Source organism: Lagopus leucura, unplaced genomic scaffold (assembly GCF_019238085.1).
Source record: "Lagopus leucura isolate 7727_CA_CO unplaced genomic scaffold, USGS_WTPT01 Super-Scaffold_100024, whole genome shotgun sequence".
Taxonomy (NCBI): Eukaryota; Metazoa; Chordata; class Aves; order Galliformes; family Phasianidae; genus Lagopus; species Lagopus leucura.
The window spans coordinates 5,459,746-5,477,663 of record NW_024962276.1 but is presented as its reverse complement, the minus strand read 5'-3'; the positions used below and the strand labels follow the sequence as shown (position 1 = coordinate 5,477,663).

The window sequence follows — 17,918 nt, the reverse complement described above, 5'->3', positions numbered from 1 at the left end:
TATATTTTTTACTTATTTTTAGACCACATTGGTGGTTTTATCTGGCTGTGAAGAACAAGGCAGGGTCTGATGTTACTTGAAGGGGAGCAACATCGACGTGTTCTCCTTCCTATAACAAGCATCTGGTGCTAATGTGGAAGGAGGGCAGTGGATCAGAGGTGGGAGCCCTACGAAAAGACATCAATGACTTACCCCTGGGTGAGGGGCTCTGCTGTATCCCAGTGCTCAGAGAGGCTGTGCGGAGCAGGGGGGCAAAGCTTCAAGTTCCAACAGGCTTCTCATACCCTAAAACCAAGCACAATCAGCCAGAAACCGCCGTTCCCTGTCAGTCACTCTTTCCTCATTTCCTCTCCTGCTGGTGCTGATCAGCCAGGGATTTGTGTGTAACCAAACCCCCTCCTGCTGCTGCACATGAGCCCTTTCTCGTACAGCGGGTTGGATGATCCAGGCACTGCAGAGCGGTGCTGGGAAGGGAGGGTTTGCACTTCAGACAAGAATGCTGCAGGAATTGGCAGCACTGGTAAAGGAAGTAAAATGTCTAATAGCAGGACTGGGAAATTTCCCAGAGCAGGGTGAGGGCTGTTAGGCAGTGATTGCTCTTGAGCCTTTCTTGTTAGTCTAACCTTGATCTCTGTCTGATGTTGGCCCAGTTCGACTTTTTCTGCTGTATACTGGCTGGGTTGGCATCTCATATTCCACAGCCAAACCCTTATTTCTGCCATGGGGAATATTTATTTCTTTCCAGTGTCGAATGAGGCACTTCCAGCCAGATTCCGTATCCACTGTGGAGGTGGATATTCGGAAAGAAACTTCCTTCCGGAGGATCAGGGAGTGGAACCTGCTGGAATCTGTGTCATTTCCTCTGTCCTTGGCTCTACTCTTCCTCCCCAGCAGATTTCATTGCTGTGCGATTCAGAGTGAAGAGGGAGATGCCTGAGTGCCCTGCACTGCACTGTCCAGGTAGGAGCAAAGGCTCCGGATGTATCCGAATGCAGCAGGACAGCTGCATGATGCTCACACGTGGATCCAGCTCAGTCCTGTGGGAGCTGTGCTGAGCTCAGCCTGGCTGCCACCGCCCTGTCCCTCATTGCTGAGCACAGCTGGGAGAGCAGGAGTATGGCGAGTTGCTGATGATAACGCTGTCATCCTTCTGGAAGGCCGTGCCTCTGCTCAGCCCATTGTCCGAATGTCTGCTCTGTTGGCCTAACTCCCGTTAGTCATGTCTTTTCTGTCCTCACCATTCTTAATCTCTCTCATTGTCTTCCCACTTTGTGCTTGAACCCCACAAATAATCTGCTCTGGAGGTAGCGAAGAAGGTTGACAACATCCTCAGCTACGTGAACAGCAGATTTCTTATGGCCTGAACTCATCGCACGTTTCTCAGTGTCAGTTTTCTATCGCAGGAAGAGGATGCTGTTCACTCCTGGCACACAGTATGTATTTGAGTATGAGCTGCTTTTGCTGCTTGGAGCCGCTTCAGCGCACAGCATGCAGCCTGCCTTACCTGCTGGACAGAGAGCAGTGCTGCCTGGGTCATCTCTCAGTGCTTAACCAGATGCAGTCTGGAAGAGTTGAGCTTGTATCCTAAATGACCTGCAGCACCAGAGCCAACTCGTGAAAAGTTTTGTGCTGAAAGTTAACTTGATATCTCAGCTGAGGACCCTCTCTGGCATGTTTGCATAGATTCATGGAGTTTATGGCCAGCAGGGACCATTAGATCATCTGGTGTGATCTCCTGTATATCACGGGTCCTTAAATTTCACCCGGCTACTCCTGTGTGAAGCCAAGTAACTTGTATTTGGCTAAAGCAAAACTTCCAGAAAGACATCCAGCCTTGAGAGTCCACCCTCTTCCTGGGGAGTTTGTTCCAGTGATAACTGCACCGGTTCTGAAACATTTGTGCCTTATTTCCAGAGTGAACGTTTCTCATTTGTTCTCGTGCTTTGCAGTTCTGCTAGTGTAAAGGGCCCTTAAATGCCACGGAGGTACTTTGCACGCTGCAACCAAATCACCTCCCAGGCTTTCCTGATACACTAAACAGATTGAGCTGTTTAAGTTTTTTCACTGCAAGACATTATTTCTAGTGTTTGAATTGCTTTTATGGCTATTGGACCTTTTCCAGTTTTTCAGCATCTCTTTGAAAACAAGGGCACCAGAACTGGATGTGGTATTTCAGTGTCAGTCTCATCAGTGCCGTATAAAGATGTAAACATGCTGTCCAGTGCCTGCCCTGTGCGAGGGACGCGTTAACCCTTCTGCTGGACGTTGCTCTGGGAATCCCTGAAGCCTTTCTGCAGGAGCTGCCCTGACCGCAGCCTCCAGGAGGCTGATTTTCCACCAGCTGAAATGTATGATGTGGCACTTAGTGTTGGAAAAACCTGGATTATGAAACAGTTATAATAACCTGATGTGAATGCACTGTAACCATCGGTGCTTATTGTTCCCTTTGTACCACAAGCAGGGGCAACTGGATTTACTTTCAGGTCATTGATAGCAACACCGGTAGAAAGCCTCTGCTGACCTATTCCCATCCACTTTAGTGAGGGTTACCTGAAGGCTGCTACTTTTGAAGATGTTCATTCAATCAGGTTTTAACTTATTTAATCACCATGAACTGTTTTCAGTCTGTGTTTTTATTTGAGAATGTTGCACGTTGCTGATTTGAACGCTCTACGAGCAGCTTAGGTACAGGTCTGGTTGAAAATGAAATCACGTGCATACAAACACTCTAGCTGTTTTCTGTAAATGGAATGTGCTACTCATGTGCTACTGCTTCGTGATTAAATCGTATCAAACGTCCTTATAGACCAGGTATTTGTTTCAGAGACAGCAAAGTGGCCGCCGCTCAATTCTGCGTTGCTAACACACCCCATTTTCTTGCTTATGTTTCTCATCTCACCTGCTTCCTGCAGTGATGAAGAGGAATAAATCAAAAGTTCATCGGCTGTGCTGAAGGGCTTCCTTGCTGCCTCTGTTTCTCTTGCTGGGATGCTGCCTTGTAACTCGTAAAGCCAAGAGATGCGTCTTGGAGCCACAGCTCCTGCAGCCCAAAAGATCAGGAAGCTGCAGGAGTGTATCAGATCTTCTTAACCTGCAAATGAGTTTTCTGTGCCTCAAGGCCACGATACATCAGGGTTCCCTCTTTTTTCCATGTCGTAGCAAATTGGATTTTCATTCATGCGGTCTCTCATGTTTAAGTATTGGGACTCTCATTGGAGTTGCTTCTATTGCTACAAAAATGAATCCAATTCAGGGCAGAACATTGTGCTGCTGAACAGATACCTGCACTTGAACGTGTGGCCAGGAGAAGCAAAGTGAGGCTCTGTATCCATATCCACTCGCAGGTGGTATATGAAGAGGAATTATGCAGCAGCCTTGGTTTCAAGAAGCAATCTGTGCTCGGTGCTGCTGCACTGAGATACTGCCATGGGGAGCAGCATCCAGGGCTGGACCTTGCAGGGTAGGGACAGCGTGGGCTGAGAGCCGAGTTGGCATTTAGCTGAAGGATATGTAAGGGAGCAATAATAGTCAATGTGGGATATCCAGCCCTGGAGCTGGGAGGGAGGTACAGCATGCTTGAGGTGCCTGGATTCCCAGCAAAGCAGCTGTGCCTGGAAAATCCTGGCTGCCCAAGAAACCCTGCAAATATTTGGGATGAGTGTGGTACGTGTTTTGGAGCTGAACTGCGTGGCTCTGTGGTCTGTGTCCCAACCCCTCCTCACTGAGGATACCCCAGACTTCGGGGAGCATCCCGCAGTGCTGCAGCCCCTTCCACTCTGGTGGAGGCAGCGTGTTCGTTGCAGGCAGTTTTGCATCTGGTCTCTTGATTAATGGACTTGTCTCTTGCAGCCTATTTTGACTCTGACACTGCTTTCTGCTCCACAGATGCTTTGCTGATGTTGAAGAAAGTTTGCTTCGCTTGATAAAGACCAGATCCTGAAATTTACTTCCAAACCTGAAGTAACAATTTTTAACTTGAAACGCTTTTTTCCCCAGGAGTCGCTGCTCCAGAATCCTTCCCTTATTTGGTGCCTCCTTCACAGCTGGGGCTGATGCTCAGGTGCCAAACTCTGTGCACTCCCTGCAGCTAGCCAAATGGGTCCGTGGCTCTGCTTCTCGGCCCGCCTCGTGGCACTCCTTTTCCTGTGCACCCTGGTGGCATTTCCTGTGTTTCTGCACGAGGGTGGGAGGCATTTCCAACCCTTGATAATCATGGCACGGTCTCTTGAGGTTGGGTCTTGCTTTCTTCGTTTCTGGCTCAAACCATGCCAGACCTTCCTTTCAGCTGTCTGACCGCCTCTGTTCTGCGTGCTGTCAGGACATCCTTGTCATGGCTGCTGTGATTTGAGCTGGCTGTTCAGGGCCGTTGCTGTCTCTGCACTGAGGTGCTTGGAGTGGAGTTGTTAGTCACTGTTGATGTCTTCCATGGCAACAAATCCACTTTGGTTGGAGGTGCGGTGTGTGAATGCTCCCCGAGCAGCAGTGGATTGCTTCCTCTGGTGAGGTTGCTTCTTCCCAGGTGGATTTAGTCTGTCTGCACATGCTGACTCATGACAGCCGAAACAGCTGTTTTCAGCTTCAGGCACTACTGTGTGCAGGGACCCCTTCTTCTCCTTGACAGCTGGTTTGTTTTTATAACTAATGCCTTCACTATATGCTCGTAACTTCCATATCGGAGATGCCCGCTGTTCAGCTGGAAGGGACAAAGTCTCTTTTTTTTTGACGTTAACTTTACTGATGCATCAACATTACTTGGTGGGCTCTTCCCGTGCGACCGACTGGGACCTGCCCCGAGGAGCAGAGCAGTGTGATGTGTGTAGGGAGCCCTGCATCCCAGCATGGGCACCAGGACCATTCTGAGGGATCCCTTGGAAGGGGACCCGCTCTTGAATTGCACAGCGAGTCGGATGAAACCAATGGAATTGTTGCAGGTCTGTTAACAGCTTCGGGGCAGCGAGTGGGGCTTTGGGGAAGTGTTCCTCTCCACTGTGCAAATGCAGAACAGTGGGTGATGGGACTTCCTCCTCCTCCTGCCTGCTGCGGGCTGCTTGGTGGAAGTTGCTGTTTCCCTCCAGCCGTGAGAAGCAGCATTTGACAGGAGGAGCAGAGAGGGCTCCTGCAGACTGAGGGGCAGGTGAGTCACCAGGGAAAGAGTCATTCGGAGAAAAGCCCAGTCAAAGCAGCCCGTGGCCCTGGCGTGAACTCGGAGATGAAAGGTCCAAAGTTAAGTGATGAGCTCATCAAAACCTTGAGGCTGTGAGAGAAAAAGTGATGAAACAAGCACGAGAGGTGCATGCATGAGGTGCCACAGCACTGGGGCACACAGGTCTCAGCCTGGGCTTGCTGCTGCTTGCTGAAGTTGGCAAGAGGGATAAAATGCGCTTCTTTCCTAGAGGCGTGCATCCTGCTTCCTTTAGAAAAAACTTGTATTTATGTATGCACATACGCGTGTCCCAATCCACCCCTGATTCCTGCGTTGTCCTTGGGATTGGTGATGAAAAGACTGAGCTGGAAGCTTTGAATGGATTCAGCACAGGTCCTCTGGTCCTGCTGCAGCTCTGTCCCTGGGTGAACGCTCCGTGCGTGTCCCCGCTGGGTGCAGGGCACTTCTCATTCAAGGTGGGGAGTTTGGATTCTCCTCCGCTGATGGTAAAGCACTGCAGACATTGCAGAGCAACTGTTCCCAAGGCTGTGGGCTGTATTGGGGCCTAGGGGAAGGACTGGTGTCCTTATTTCTTATTTTCCATACGTGTACCGCCTTTGAAGCTCCGAGCTGCCTTGGTGTCTTAAAGAGGATGGTAGAAATACAGCCCTCCTAACATTGCTGGCAAAGTGAATAAGGGCTTAGCTCAGCTGTCCCAGTATTCCCCACTCTTTGGGTTTCATCTGCAGAGTTAATAAAATGGTGGCAAATAAAGTCAGGTTCCAGTGGAAAAGGGCTCTTTAGGGCAGCAGTAAAATAGTGAGTAAGCAAGAACCCCTTGCTGCGGGGGCCAGTTTAATTGGTCTGGCTTGTTTTATGAGACAGGTTTTATGTTGAAACTTGCACATGGCCCAGGAGCGACTCTGCAGCAGGGCATCATTCTCCTGCATGGGTCCTCTGGGAGTGCAGCCTGGGTTAATTACACCTCACCGAGCCGTCGCACCTTGCCGAGCTGCTTGCATACAGAACGATGGGAGCTGGGGAGTTGAGCAGATGCAGGCAGAAGGCAGCTGCCTTGTGTTCTACCCGGTGCCACTTGGTTGGGCATTGCCATGCCTGCCAGCTCTCTCTGTCTCTCTGACCCCCTTGGAAATGGAAAGGATGCTGCTGAGCTTTGCAGAGGGATTCAGGGTGTAAAATTGATGTGTGAATGGGAGCGGAGCGGCGGTGCTGGACCGGCGTCTCCCCGTGCTGTGCTCAGGGTCTGGCTTTTCTCATCGTGCTGAGGCTGTGCAGGCGCTGGGATGAAAGCTGCCTGTTGGGGAGAAGGTATGAGAGAGGCCGGGCTGCTCCTGGGTGACACAGCCACCTCCAAGGTCACACAGAGTGACTCTCTGCCACCCACAGCCTTCTTCAGAGCTATTCAGATAAGGATGGGGAAAGCCCAGCTTGCTGCTGAGCTAGCAAAGGTGGCCTGGAGCAGCAGTAAGGAATGAATGGAGTTGGAGTTTGGAGTTGTTGGACCTCAGCGGGGCAGGAAGCTGCCATCACGCAGAGCTATAGACAGCTTGCTGTGCATCCACTCTGCTGCATGTTGTGCTAGGAGCTGCAGAGAAATGCCAAGCCCTGCCTAGCATCTCTGCTGCAGCCTCGTAGGGGCTTTCCTGAGAAACCCTCTTTGCAGTTGCTTAAGGCTGGGTTTAAATGAAAGGGTAACTCATCACCCCAAAACCCTTATGCTTATGAAAGCGGCACCAGCACGGCACAAGCGAGCTCCAAACTTTGCAGCTGAGCTCGTTGCAGCAAAGCGTTAAGGAGGATTTCCCTCCCCGCCTTGACCAAAGGCTGCTTCCAGCCTCTGCGGCAACCGCTGAGCGCTGAACCAAATCGCTTCTGTTTTTCCTTTTTCTTTTTCCCATCAGTGGGAAGCGCTGCGTTCCGCTGGGTCCCGCTCGGGGAGCGGAGCGGTGCCCGGGGCTGCAGCGATCAGCCCGACCCCAGCAGAGGGTGCTGTGCCTCCACCGCCCTCTCCCCGCTCGCATCCAGCTGTTTGGCACTTGCCCTCGTCTGTGTGCATGATGTATGTAAGAGTTTGGGCATGTCCATTTGGTTCCCATCTCCAGTGCCACCCCCAGCATCCAGGCCAGGTTCTTCTGTCACTGGGGACATTCTTAATTCACAGGAAATCGGGGAGAGTTTAATTGTTTTCTCCTCTCTCTCTCTTTTTTTTTTTTTTTCCCATGCAGCTGAACAAAAGGTTCATCCTCAGTTTTCTCCATGCCCATGGGAAGCTGTTTACCAGGATTGGGTAAGTGTGCAGGATGTTTATTTTATTTTCCTACATTACAAGTCTTTTTGGAATTTAATATTGTTAGCAACTAAGCTGTGTTTGGAGCTGAGGGCACAGGGTGTGAATTCTTGCAGGCCTAGCCTCCTGGTTCCTATTCTCCCTACCCGCCCTGCAGTCCATGATGATTAGTGTTGGGGTTTTCTTCCTCCATCTCAAGGCCTCGTGCACCGGGACCCTCTGGCACAGGCTGGGCTCAGCCAGCTGATGTGCACCCAGGAGGGAGCAGAGGCTCTTTCCTCCCTTTCTTGCCTTCAAACCGTGCTCCCTCCACTTCAATCTCTGGTGTTGTCCCCTCCTCTCCCACCTCCCCAACTCCCAGCCGACGGAGTGGTGGCTCTGGGAAGACACAGTGGGGCACAAAGCCCAGGAGCAGCACAGCACGGTGGCAGGGAGCTGCTGTCAGGAAGCCTGTCACCTTCCCTTCCTTGGAAGCAAAAGAATGCAGCACAGCAGCACTGATGCCGTGATACAGCCAGAAGCCATGGCTCTTGCTCCGAGCAGTGCGCTCTCTGGGGTGGCACGTGCTTAACCTTGCACCATTCATAAAGCAGTGGGAAGCAGAAGCAGAGTCCCCACGTGAGGTTTGGTGATGGCATCGTGTCTGTGCTGCAGGGCAGAATGTCCAGGGAGCTCTGGGCTGAGCACATGCCAGCAGGGGGATTAATGGGGATGTTGCACTGATTGCTTGCACATTTGGTTCCCGACACTTTTGTGAAATTAAGATGTAGTGTTAGAGGCGGTTGCTTCCCAGGACAGTCATTTAGAAAACCCAAGTATGTTTAATGGCAGAAGATCCCCTGAAGTACTTAGAAGGGAACTAGAAAGTAATAACATGACACAGGAAGAGAAATGCGTCCAGCCCTGCTAAACAGCTTCCGTGCTTAAAATAGGTAAAAGGTGAGGAATGGCTGAGTTCTCTCTGGGCAGAATCTATAGTAATTTATCTGTGAAAAGTAAGGAAAAGATGGTGTAAAGCTAATTTTGAGCCATCTTGCTCCTAAAACCATAGGTAAGTATATTGTTAAAAATTTCTGCTCAGTTCTTGACTTGCTGGTTCTGAACTCCGTGGGGTTACTGCATGCCATTCCAGATGTGCTGCGGTATCCAGGCACAGCTGGCGGGGCTGAGGAAGCCCTCACTCTTCCTTGTTGTTATTCCATGGCAATAATCCCCATCTCCTCGCTAATGACCCATCCCACGAAGGGCTCCTCCATCCCCAGCGGCCCGTCTGCCCTAGGAGGATGTTGCTGGATATGTTGGATGTGGTCTGAGATTTCTCAAAATTAGGAAGTCTTTAGAAGCAATCATTTTGCTCTCAGTCCCTGGCTGTGCCCCAGCTCCAGGAAAGTTGCTTCTTTGAGAGGGAGCAATGCTTTTGTGCTGGCGGAGCTGCTCCGTTCTGCAGGGCTACCGAGTACAAGGGGCCTTGTTTGTTACAGCCCACATCTGTGGGAAGGTAACGGAGGCTTTGCATCGCTCCAGCAAACGGTGCCAAGGCAGAGGGTAGCCCTGCTGCTAGGTAGAACCAGTTGTTGAAAGGCATCTGTGAAATATGGTTAGGCAGAAAGCAATTCTGTCTTTAAAAATAGACCCTACTGCTGTCCTGAAAGTCTGTTGGGGAAGCCCAGCAGAATTGCCCATGTGGGTTACCAGAAGCGGCTTGCTAATCCAGTCTGTAGCATGCTGATATCACAAGATCTGAATCTCTCAGGGGGAAGATAGAGGAAATTGCTCTGGAGGCCCTTGAGGTTGCCTGCCCTGGCTCCCGGCGCTGTACCCACTGCACATTCTGGCTCCCTCCTGGCCATTGTGGGCACAAGAGTTACACTGTCACTGATACGGAGCTGGCACTTGCTGCAGACCATTGCTCATTCTTGCTGGGTCCAGCTGTGACTTTTTCTAGTGCAGGACCAAGAAGGGAACAGAGCAAACTCAGCAGCGGAGGCAGTGGGATAGGAGAACTATTTTTCATTTTCCCCACCGGTTTGCAAATTTTTTGTCAGCATCTTGATATAAAGATGCCTTCAGGGGATACCAGGTGAGGGCTCCTGGGAGGGCTGCTGTGGGGAGCCACGTCACCGCTGTTTCTGTGAACTGACTGCGCTCTTTGCAATCGGTTCCATTGCTGACCATACTTCAGCTGGGGGATTGCTGAGGATCCATCAGCTCTATAAGTAACCTCGGCTAATTCCCCTAGTGACGCCGGATGAAGAGCAGGATAAACGTGTCAGCTTTCCACGGGTGCTTGTGAGCAGTGTTGAAAGCACACCTCGTCCCCGGCGTGGCACTGCAGCTGTGTCTGATGAGCAATAGCAGCTAGCAGGACCAGAGGACTGCAGGTTCCTGTCCCCTGGGCGAGGCAGGGCTCCAAATAGTGAGAGCTGACAGCTTTCTCACTGTGCTGGGAGTGGGCAGCACCAGCACAGGAGCTTGGGACAGAGACTGTTCTCTGGAGGCAGCGTGTTCTTGGCCAGTGTTCAACGCACTTGGAATTGCCACATCCGCAATGTGGCACCAGTGTGTGCCGTTTGCTGCAGCCCGTGTTTCTTGGGAGTCCCATGGGCTGCTCCTGGTCCAAGCGAGCTGCTGGCCTCTTGGCACCCCTCCCAGCTTGGTAGAAGTCAGTAGAAAAAAATGGTTGGTCAGAAATGACTCATAAAGGCCGTGTTTTCCTGCCAAAGGAATGCTGCCTGTTGGTTACAGAGCAATCCCTCGCTGAGGAAGGCTTCGGCTGTCTCCCTCGCACTGCCTGCACCTTCACTCCAGAGGCAGCGATTCCCTGTGGCTCTGGGATGGGCAGCAGCCCCTCAGCACTTTGTGGGGGGTCCCTGTTCCCTGGGCAAGGTGACACGGAGGGAGCTGTGCCACCCTTCCCAGGGCACAGTCTGCGTTCTGCTCTACGGCATCTCTCTCTGTCTGCAGGATGGAGACGTTCCCTGCGGTGGCCGAGGAGGTCCTGAGGGAGTTCCAGGTCCTGCTGCAGCACAGCCCCCCTCCCATCGGAAGCACCCGCATGCTCCAGCTCGTGGCAATCAACATGTTTGCAGTGTACAACTCCCAGCCCAAAGGTACCATGTGCTGCTTTAAGGGAAATGGGCTGGGGATCGCTCGTCTTTCTTTGAGCTGTGGATGGAGAAGGGTGGAGGGCATGTACCCAGCTGAAGTCCAGCGGGGTTGGATGCCTGGAGGTGTTGGTGTGTGTAAGGATGGCAGAAGTGCCGTGGCTTGTTCTGGAAGGCCTCAACAAGGTGTTTAATGATGTGGAGTGAGGAGGCATCACGTCCCCCTGGAGCCTGAGTCATCAGGCACGGACAGAAGGCTGTGTTCTACAGCTCTGCCCTCCCGGCGCTTCACTCGGGTCCTGCTCAGCGCCCACATTGGCACTGTGAGGGCTGGGAGGATCTGGGAGGGCCTGGCTGAGGGCAGAACGTTGTTGTCTGTGTCTGTGTGGGTGGCTGAGCCGTGCTATGGGAGATGCTGCTGGAGGCTACACCCTGTGCTAAGGCACCTGGAGGATCTCATGTCGCTCATCCTTCTCCATCTGCCCAAGATGAGGGCACTGTCGTTGTTGGGTTACTTAGCAGGGATGCTACCAAAGCAAAATCCTTGCCTCTGGGTTTGAAATTGTGCTTCCAAGGAACCCCAGTGGGCACAGCAGCTGGGTCAGCCTGGGCTACATTTCTGGGACCGGGAAAGGGGCCACACTCCCTACTTGGGGGAAGCAGCACGTGGCACACCAATGACTTGAAATTTAGCTTCCAAAAACAGATGGACCTCAATCAAAGTCACCATGTGAGCAGGAGGGCCGAGGCCCGTTGTGCTGCTGCTGGGTGATTTCTCCCTTGTGAGTCAGTTGCGGTGCTTGGTGGCCAAGTGGGCTGGGCCACGTGGCTCCCCGTGCTGTGTGCTGCACAGGCACCATCCGTCCCTTTGGGGAAGCCCTGTGAGCCGTCAGCCCTGCTAGCGAGGACGTGCCCTCCTTCCTGCTAGGTGCCAACCAGCACCAGTGTGTTTACGTCTGAGCTGCAAAGTACTTTCTGATGATGAGCAATGCCTGTGTGCGGCCCCCCAGTAGGTATATTAATAGCTGTGTCTGTGCTCTCAGACAGGAGCGGGTGGTAAAGAGGAAGAAATTTGTCTGGGCTGTGTAGAAGCCCCCGTGGCAAGGCTGGAAGCAATCCCAGCTCTCAGACCACTGGACTGCTCCTCCATCCGCAGCCGAGCTGTGGATGTGAGTGAGTGAGTGACGGAAAGGGAGCACTTCTTATCTCCTGTGCAAAATATGTCTTCTTGGAGTTTCCTGTCTCCCATGCGAGTAGTTGCCAGCTGCTCCCAGCTCTCTTATCTCTGGAGAAAGCAAACCTGCTCCTGCTGGGGACCTGTGGACCGTACAGGGAGCAGGTGGCAGTGTTGGAGAAGTGCTGTGGGTTGAATGGCACTGTGGCTGCCATCTGATGCTTTGTGCCCCCGAGGGCTCCTTGCTCTGGTGACCCTAAAACGTTTGCAAAGAATATTGTTGGCAAAGCAAATTCTGTTGTCAGCACAAATGCTCCGGTGGTCTCTGAGCGCTCGTGTGCTGAGTGCTGGCAGAGCCCGGGTTGGGCTCAGTGCCGACGCGGTGATACTGAGAAGTGCTGGGAGTTGGGTGCAGAAGGGGAAGGGGGGAAAAAAAAGCAAGCAAAGAACCTGGAGCTTAAAAGGCAAGCAAGAAAGCTGGCTGAGTTATTACCAATTGCCCAGCACGGAGCAGTGAGGGTGTTGGCTCCTTCCCCGCTGTGTGGGATGCTGTGGGCAGAGGGCAGACTGGAGCATGTGGCAAAGGGCTGTTGGGAAGGTGCGGGTTTCCATTTCCCAGCACATGAGTCACCTCGCCGGGCTGCAGCTGCATAGGCAGCAGTTGGGTGCAGAGGGGATGCAGGGAGCAGTTCTGCCTTGCGTGCATCCTGACTGCCAGGAAGCCCTGCTGGGAGCAGCGCTTGCGGGAGGCAGGGCTTGGCAGGGTGAGCTCCATGGCTGCATCTAACCCTGCTGTTGGACGAGTGACCTCTAGAGATCCCCTCCTACTGCAGTCCTCCTGCAAATCCGGGATCGGAGCTGCTGTGTCCTTGCCGTGGCACGGCTCTGTCCGACTGTCAGCAGGAGATGTGTGTGTCTGGGGGCAGTGAGGGAGGTCTGTCTGAGAGCCTCCTCTCCTCACTGTCCGGGGGCAGATACCTCTCGGGGCAGGTGCTCCCTCCCTCCCTTCCTCCCATGTATTTCCATTCTGTGGGGCCACAGCTGCTCCTAAGAAACTTGAGGGCTTACTTGCTTGCCCCCATTGCCTATGCTTGCCCCTGGTGCTGGGATTGGGGGGGTTCTACTAGCAGCTGTGGGGTGGTGTTGCAGGCAGTCTTGACGTGGAGAATTTTGCATACTTTAATTCATTGCCAGTTAACACAAATTTCTAATCTCTGACTTGGGTATTGAGAAAATACGGAAGTATTACTAATCAACCTCACTTCAGTAAATACCTCTTCTCTTTCTTCCTCAGACTGATGCCAGACACTCACCCTGCCATTTCCTTACTCTCTCTTCCTCCAGTTTCACTGCAGGTTGTGCTCAGTTTGTCCCAAGTCCTTCAACAGCATGGCAGGCTGGTGGCTCATGCAGAGTGGTTTCTATCTGCTGCTCTTTGCTTTTCACTCATTTTCCTTTGCCCCTGCATTGCAGTGTTTGCAATAATGTTTCCTCCTGCAACTACTGCTTTCTGAAATCTGTCTTTGCAAAGATGGCCCTGTGCCCATCTGACCATTTTGGGGAGGTAGAGCTGAGTACAGCCCTATGCCTGGAGCAGGAGCCGGTTGCAGCTGCCCTTGCAACGCTGGGAAGACCCCAGGAAATGGATTGGGGCTGTTGTTTTCTCTGCCAGAGGAAGCCAAAGAATTCCCACATGAAGCATTCCCCTGCTATTGAGCACCAGACAGCACACTGCTCCCTGGGAGCCCAACCTTCCTGTTGGTGATGGGGACGTGCTGCTGGCTGGTCCTCTGCCCCCTGGCTGCCTTATGGCAGGGCAAAGGTGGAACGAAGGTGCTGGTAGCCTGATGGAGATGCTGTGTAGCCATGGGGCGGAAGCAGAGAGATGGTGCTCTGTGTGGCTGGCATGTGCCATTGCTGGAGCAGCCCCACACTGTCACCAATGCATCGCAGGGTGTTGGTGGTTACCAAGGGTTTGGGCTCTCCTGGGCTCCAGCCTCTTCACGGGGTGGCCCTTTTAACAGTTTGGTAGCCATCTGCACCATCAGCTAACAGAGAAGTTTGGATCCCTTTATCCCAACCACAAACACTCCAAGCATTTTAATTTTTTTTTAATTCTGTAATTTGGGGAAATAAAACTCTGGTTTCTGCAAAGACTAATTGAAGCCGTGCTTGCGGCAGGGGCATCTCGGTGAGGGGAGAGAGAGAAACCCCCTCCCAGCCCATCTGTGCCCAATTTACTCCGATCTGGCCTCTCTGAGGCTTTTTTCTTTCTCTCTCTCTTTAATAATTTGTTTTATAATTCCTGGAATCAAACCCATCTCAGACACACTGTTTTATTTTACTGTATTATTGGATTATACTTCCTATAAATCACTGGATGTTATTCATAGGCCACCACCAGAATAACTTCCCCTCTCCCCCCGACAGGCCCGCATTCCAAACAAGCGCACACCAAAGTGGGGGTGCAGCACGGGGCACCCTAGAGACACTTCCCGGAAATCCCAGCAAATTTGCCTGGCTGTGGGTGTGAAGCATCAGGCTGCAGCACCTGGATGCCTTCTGGCACTCCCAGGCCTGTCGCATTGTGCTGTGTGGAGTTTGTTAGGAGGTCGGGCTTAGGTGGAAGGAGGGGGGGACTGCCATATGTGCATCCTCAGCACATGCCGTTGGGGGGGGAAGTTGCATCCCCTGGGGCTGAAGGAGCAGAGGCATGCAGGGAGGCTGTGGCTGAGCACTGTTGCCAGAGGGGGCTTTGGGCAGAGCAGGGTGGCCGTGCTGGTGAGCGGGGAGGGAAACCTGTCGCTTGGACAGCAGGTCACAGGGAGCGTTTGTGAAAGCAGCTGGGGTCAGGCTTCCCTCTGGGAGCAGAGCAAGGTCTGGCTTTCGGTGCTAGAGAATGAGTTGAATGCTGGTGAAGCAAGGCGGGAGGATTCACAACCTGCTCCTGCTGCGAGGTCAGAGCAGCGTGTGTCCCTGTGCACTGCCGTTCTGTGAGATCGGTCAGTGCTGCACAGCCCATTGCTGCAGAAGCGCTCAGGTTCGTGCAGAACTATTCTTCTGCGCCTGAGTGCTCACTAATTATAGTTCTTGCAAAGGTTTTCAGATGTTGCACGGTCCTGCTTGATGCTTGAAGACCTACACCAGCTTCTTGCCCAAATCTCCCTGGTAGGGGGGATCCGTGTGTTGGTGGAGATCAGCTGCAGCTCCTTGCAGGCGCAGGACTGTCCTGCCTCCTCCTGCTGTGGATGCTCAGCCCCAGCCTGGCTGCAGAGAGGCACTGGACCCCCAGGATTCAGACCATGAGCAGCTGCTCTGCTGCCGTCCTGCCGTCGCACGGCCCTGCTCTGCCTGCAGCGCGTTTCGCTTTGCTGACCGCAGCTGCTCAGCCTCATAAGCTAAAGCATGAACCCTTAAAATATCCCCGGAGATGCTGCGGAGGGTGGTGGTGGCAGAACTGGGCTCTGTCTCTGACCATCTCCGCAGCGCTGGTTTGGTTTCCAATGGTTGGACCCCAGCTTTGCTCAGAGAGGAGTGCAGCATCAGAACAAGCCTTGGAGGGAGCATGCAGCACTGTGCTGCTGCACTCACATCTCAATGGCTTCTCCTGAGATTCTGACCACCTCTCGCGTGTTGGAGCGGACTGGGTTCTGATTGCAAGGCAGTCCAGTGCGTGTGAGTGAGTTTAAAAATAAAGCAGTGCTGTGGATGGCTGCTTCGGTTTGGTGGTATTTTAAAATTAGGCACAAAGCAAAGCTTAATAAACCTCAGGCTGTAGATAGCAGAAGCAGCAACTTGATCTTCCCCTGTCTGGGGAGCAGAGCAGAGTCATTTTCTCATCGTTTCCCTACTTGCATGGTTAAATGTGTGTTTCCCCAGTGTCTGGGCATCTCTGCCATCTGTGCCAGCTTACGACGTGGCGAATGGGAGATGAAGGCTTTCCTAGGGCTTCTCCCATTGCATGAGCTCTTGTCCCATTGGCAGCAGTGGCCCTGGAGCTTGAGGTCCCTCCACTTCCCCCTGGGACCTTGTATTTGTAATGCAAACCCTCTCTGCAGGGAGGATGGAGCTGAGTGGCAGTGGGACTTGGCTTGTCACACAGCAAGTGTGCACTGCACTGTCTGCACTGGGGTCACCAGCATGCAGCTGGCAGTGACAGCATGCCATTGCTGCAGAGCTGCAGCGTTAGCGAGGTGTTGGCAGGCCTTAATGCTTCCCAAGGACTTCAATGGAAGGAAGCCATCCTTAAATTCATCCTTCTCCTCCTTTCACGTTGATGCTCTTCTTTGCTTCAGGTTTGAGTTTGAAGCAGGAGAGGATCCATCCCCCTCTGCATTGCGGTGCTCCTGTGGAGGCTCTCCAAAGCTGCTGGGTACATTAAGGTCGCCGGCTGCTGGTGGCCACGTCCAGGTTTGCAGGACAAGGCTGACATGGCACAGGCGTGCGTGATACCTATACTGCTCTTGTCAGCCTGCTGCTTCCTGTGCTCACACAGCACTGTGGGGACCATGCACGTGTCCGGAGGTGGCAGCTGCCCCTCCTGGGCTTCTCTGAGTGCTTGGAGAGGCTGGCACGGGAACTGCAGGCGCCTTTCCTTTGGGGGAAGGAAGCTGTCTCGGAGTTGAGACTTTGCATCAGCAAAGTTCAGGTAGCATGCATTTGGCTCAGACGTGTCTCAGAGCCTCGCTCCTGGGCTCTTGAGGCTGGTGGCAGCAATGTTTAGACCAAAGTCTTCCTTTGCTTATTCCCCTCTGTTTCCTGTTTAAAAGGCAGATTGTCACATATTTGGGGATTTATTTACCGTAATTGGAGTTATTTTCCTGGCTGCTGGCTTCTGCCCTCTGATGCAAGACTCCTTAGTGAGATGTGTGTCCAGAAAGCCATGTGACTTTTTTTCCCGTTGCCCCATGTGCCAGCAGGAGATGCAATAAGCACCGCGCTGCAGGGAATTTCCACTTGCAGTTCAGGTTTCTGAAATGTAGCTGTCAGCTTCAGTGGCAGGAGATGGAGCGGGGCTTTGTGGCAGGGAAGGGGAAGGTTTCCAGTGAGACAGAGCACTCACTGCTCTGTGTGTGTGTGTGTGTGTCAAACTCTCCAGCCTGAGTGCAGCAAAAGTCCCTGTTGAGCAGTGCTGGATGAGCTCAGCGGGGCTCCTGCCCGCTCTGCCTGTCACATGAGCACATCCTTACTGCTGCCCTTGAAGCTGTTCCACCAAACGATACTGAGATCTCATTTCAGGGTAACAACGAGAGGGAAATGATTTGTAATCCCCAAGCTTGAGTCTGCTTTGCAGCCAAGCTTCTGCCGCCCGAGCAGCAAGTCGGAGCAGGGCCGGGGACGCGCCAAGCTGTGTGCACGTGGCTGTGCCACCAGGCCATGGGCTGGAACACATGTGCTGCTGCTCACTGCGACGAGCAGCTCTGCTGAGTGCAAAGGGAGGGCAGGAAGCAGAGCGTTGGCACATGGTGTCCCCAGCTCTCCTGCTGCGTGGTGAGGAAGGAGGTGCCCGCTGCGGCCGTGCCTTGGCACAGAGGGGTGCTGGGGAGTGGGGTCTTGCCAGGTGCAGCGGTTGGGTGAGGCTTCAGATGTTTGTACTGCGACAGGAAATCCTCTCACTTTTAAAGAGATGTTTCTGACTCTTTAATGTGAGTTGCGCCTTTGATTTCCTCGCGCTTCTAAGCAACACCGAGTCAATTACTGCCTTTCTATTTAATTCTCCGAGAGAACATTGTATAATTAGGCTAATTATGGTGCTTTGTGAAGTTGTAAAACTCTTGATTGAGCTTGCGGGGTTGTTTTAAAGCGTGCCAGGTGCAGCAAGGCGGGCTGCCCGCCCCGTGCCCGCTCCCCGTGTGGGCTCAGCTGCACTGTGCCAACCCGCTGAGCTTCGGCTCCTGCCCCAGGGCTGCCCACTGCCGAGCTGCCTTCTTTCAGGGCCAGGGCTGGCCCTGCTTCCCTCTGCTCATGGCACAATGCAAGTGTCCGGCACTGGACAAGCTTCTGCAGGGAGTGAGCAGCCCTTGGGGGTGTGAGGGAACTTGTCCTTTCCCAATGCTCAATCCATAACAGCAGCATGACTGGGGATGTGTTTTTACTTATATGTGTGTCTGAGGGTAGGAGGTGTCCCCCGTGCAGGTTTATCTATGGAGACCTTTGGTTTTCCATGGTTAGTGTGTGCCCTTGGCTGTA

The 17,918-nt window shown here is 53.0% G+C and overlaps 1 protein-coding gene across 2 annotated transcripts in view; it reads left to right on the top strand.

The window, feature by feature from the left end:
• The window catches only part of SMG6 (SMG6 nonsense mediated mRNA decay factor), a 90,634-nt gene that overhangs the window by 16,052 nt on the left and 56,664 nt on the right, over positions 1-17,918 (top strand). For both annotated transcript variants that reach the window (XM_042879397.1, XM_042879396.1), the window contains exons 9-10: positions 7,390-7,451; positions 10,416-10,561. In XM_042879397.1, the coding sequence (XP_042735331.1) occupies positions 7,390-7,451; positions 10,416-10,561 (208 nt within the window). The remainder of the gene's footprint in view (positions 1-7,389; positions 7,452-10,415; positions 10,562-17,918) is intronic.